Source organism: Microtus ochrogaster, unplaced genomic scaffold, assembly GCF_000317375.1.
Source record: "Microtus ochrogaster isolate Prairie Vole_2 unplaced genomic scaffold, MicOch1.0 UNK118, whole genome shotgun sequence".
Classification (NCBI taxonomy): domain Eukaryota; kingdom Metazoa; phylum Chordata; class Mammalia; order Rodentia; family Cricetidae; genus Microtus; species Microtus ochrogaster.
In genome coordinates this window covers 379227-382823 of record NW_004949216.1, presented here as the reverse complement: position 1 = coordinate 382823, position 3597 = coordinate 379227, and the positions used below count along the sequence as shown (strand labels likewise).

General features: G+C 50.5%; 1 protein-coding gene across 1 annotated transcript in view; it reads right to left on the bottom strand.

The window, feature by feature from the left end:
* Habp4 (hyaluronan binding protein 4) overlaps positions 1-3591 on the bottom strand; it is a 23620-nt gene extending 20029 nt beyond the window's left edge. Inside the window, exon 1 of the mRNA XM_005371639.2 lies at positions 3210-3591. Within this exon, the coding sequence (XP_005371696.1) occupies positions 3210-3555 (346 nt within the window). The 5' untranslated portion in view covers positions 3556-3591. The remainder of the gene's footprint in view (positions 1-3209) is intronic.
* Positions 3592-3597: the final 6 nt, after the last annotated feature.

The window sequence follows — 3597 nt, the reverse complement described above, 5'->3', positions numbered from 1 at the left end:
TACAGTTAATCGATTAAGTGTCTTCCAGTGTCCCTGTGTATAAACTGAAACTACTAAATGTAATTTATTATAATAATTGAATACCTTGCAAACATTACAGTTCTCTAAAATCCCAAAACAAAGGTAACCAGAGAGATTTCCGTGTTCCCCCACAACTTGGTTCTAGGAGATCCAGATGCAACTGGACCTAGCTTGTTTCTCTGTGCTGAATCAGCAAGGCAGTTGCAGATGCTGCATTTCCCCAGCCCTTTCAATAAGGAGCTGTCAGCTGTCTACAATAAGACTTCCTAAAAGACAAAACTGAATGTGGGCTTATCCACCAGAACCCTGAAAGTCTATGAAAACAAGAATGGAACAACCAATGATTGAAGAATGAATTTATTGGACAAGACTCATCCAAGGGTTATCATTAGACAGACAAGAACACTAGAAATCTGTATTTCCATGGGAAAAATAATGACTTCTACATCGTTGAGATCAGCAACTGTTCTGTTACACAGCAAATGTGCTGAGTATTTGTGCTCACTACACATTCACTCAGGACATTCAAAGTTTGCATTTTTTTCTTTTTCTTTTTTTCCAAGACAGGGTTTCTTTGTGTAGCCTTGGCTGTCCTAGAACTAGCTCTGTAGACCAGGCTGGCCTGGAACTCACAGAGACTGGCTTGTCTCTGCCTCCTGAGTGCTGGGATTAAAGGAGTGTGCCACCACTGCCCAGCTAAATTAAAAAAATTTTTTTTTGAGTACAGTGAATCATGGTCTTTCACGTCAGTTAGCACTAACACCTACAGTCACTCTCTGCGGTCCATCAGATACATTTAGAACAGGAGCCTCGGGCATGGTAATCATGCACACTTGGAAAAAGAACCCTCATTTCAAAATTTCCATTCTAACAGCATCAACTAGGTCTCTACAGCCAGAACCCCTAGACTGTGGACTGACAGAAAAAAGTTCTAAGTCTACTAGCTTACGGTTCCAAGTGAGAGAGTAGATTGCAAAAACAGAAACTGCAATGTACTGTGTGCACGCGTGTGCCAGTGTGCACATGGATCCAGAAGCGAGAGTAAACCCTGGTTCACACCCTCTGAGACCAGGCCTCTCTCTGGGGCTCATGGATTCAGACTAGGGATTGAACGTGAGGTCCTCATGTTTTCGACCCACACTGTGCTTCATTACATAAATATATGTATATAATGCATAGTGCTACTCATAATAAAAAATAAGGGACCCATTTGCTAGCTTCATACATTTCTGAGATTGCTTGAGGGGGTTGGATCACTTGCTCATCATGCATCAAACACTGGGTCATCATAACAAAAATATTTCTAATTTTTAAAGGGCTAAAAAAAATGACAGTTTAGCCAGGCATAGTGGTACATGTCTTTAATCTCAGCACTAGGGAAGCAGAGGCAGGCATATATCTCTTTGAGTTCAAGGCCAGACTGGTCTACAAAGCCAGTTGCAGGACAGCCAGGGCTGTCATACAGAGAAACCCTGTCTCAAAAAACAAACAACAAATCAAAAATTTAACTGGTACTCTTCAAAGACTAATATATTTTCACTTGATTAAGAAGTAAATAGAGGGGAGGATGGAGGGAGGGTGGCACTCGGGAGGCAGAGACAGGCAGATCTCTGAGTTTGAGGCCAGCTTGGTCTACGAGCAAGTTCCAGGTCAGACTCCAAAGCTACAGAGAAACGCTGTCTCAAAAAACAAACAAAACAGAAGTAAACAAGCAAAACAGCCTTTCTCTAATCTTTCCCTTCCATTTTTATAAATGCATTTAAGAGAAACACATAATAAAAATGTACAGTTTAATGCATTTCAATTTTAAAAGAAATCCTACACCCACTGTGGTATCCATCTTCGTTGTAATAATTTTCTGATTCTCAAGCAATGTCTCAAATTAACTTCACAGATTACAGTAAACATTACCTAGCCGAAGCCTCAACCGTAAAGCTAGAGGTGGAAGAGACCGTTTTTCTCAAGCAAGGACAAAGCAATAATGCTCACAGGAATACCTGCCTACCCCGTGGTTAAGCTGCACTCCAGTCTCAATACCCCTTCTTACCAACCCTACATACGGTCATAGTGTTATCACGGGGAAAACGGGACAAGCAGGCGGCAAGAGCGTGGCTGCAAAAGCCTTGACGCAGTTCAGGTGACAGCCCTGAAGTCTGAAGGAGCCTGCTGTGCACACAAGCACACCCAGCGGAGGGTTGGCCCTTCTGCTAACCAGAAAGGGTAACTTTGAACATTCTGACCGCAAAGGTTAAAGCCGGCTCTCCAAAACCAGTACTAAATCAATTACAGTTACACTCCCCACCTACGCTATCTGTTCCACCTGCAATCGATGCCACAGAAGCTACGAGAGGGAGATAAAGAAAAGGGATAAGGCGCAGAGAAGCCGGGACCCTAAGCTCAGGGTCTGCTGTTCCGGGGCTCCTGCACCCTCGGGTGCCCAGGCCTCCCTGAATCTCGAGGCCCAGAGTCTGGGATCCCTGAAGGCTTCAACTGCGCGTCGCCTACGGAGCTGAATCCCGCAGAGGCCCGCGGTGGGGGTGGGGGGTGGGGGTTAAAGGAATGAAGGATGCAGCCAGGGGCAGATGTCGGGATTTTAGCTTCGCAACCCTCAGCCTGTCAGTCCCCTGACCCTCCACCGAACCTGGGCCCCGGGCCTTCTCGTCCATCAAGAACCTCCAGCTCTGTCCACTCCATCCCCGACGCAGAGCGAGTCCATAGGGACAAGGACCCCCCGACCCCACCCGGGAGGATGACTCCCCGACCCCTTCTCGAGGATAAGGGATCCTGGGAGAGTAACCAAGGATCCTCGGTCCATCAAAATTCACTGCCCTGCTTACTCTCCCCCAACTGTGATAAGCCCACGGGGATTAAGACCCTGGCCTCTATACCGAGACAGGGTGACCTGGAAAAGTGACAACCCAGGAGGGTGGCCCTGGAGGGTCATAATCTTGCGAGAGACTGACTCCGGGAAATTTGACTCTGAGGGGGTGACCCTGGAGGGTAGGATATTATAATAACCCACGGGGGGGTTATTAGGGTGATTACCCTGGAGGGTGGCTGCCAGAAGGGTGACCCCGGGCCCTGCGCCCATCAGGACTCACAGCTCTGACTTGACTCGCCCACGCGGGACCTGTCCCCGCGACCAGAGTCCAGCGGCGGAGGGGGTGAGCTGAGTGCCCACGGCGTACCTGACGGCTGCGGGCCCCCAGGGTTGTCCGGCTGTTGTGCGCTCGCTGCCGCGAGGCTTTTGCGCTCTTTCTGCGACTCCCTGCGGCTGGCCGCGCCGGGTCTGTGTCCTGAGGCCACAGCCGGGCTCCGGCCGCCGCGGTGCCCGACCCCGCTGGCTGCCGCCGCCTCGTCGCGCCGCTTGCGCTGCAGCTGCTGCTGGCGCCGGTGCTCGGCCTCGCGCAGGATGTCGAACGGGTCCGACTCGTCGTCCAGCAGCTGGTGGAAGCGGTTGGCCACGACGCAGCCGAACGTCTCCTGCATCGCGGCGCCCGCGGCGGCCACCGGGCTCCCCAGGGCCCCCTTCATGCCGCCGCCGCTGCGGGCGCCGCGGGCAGCCTAGGCCAGCGA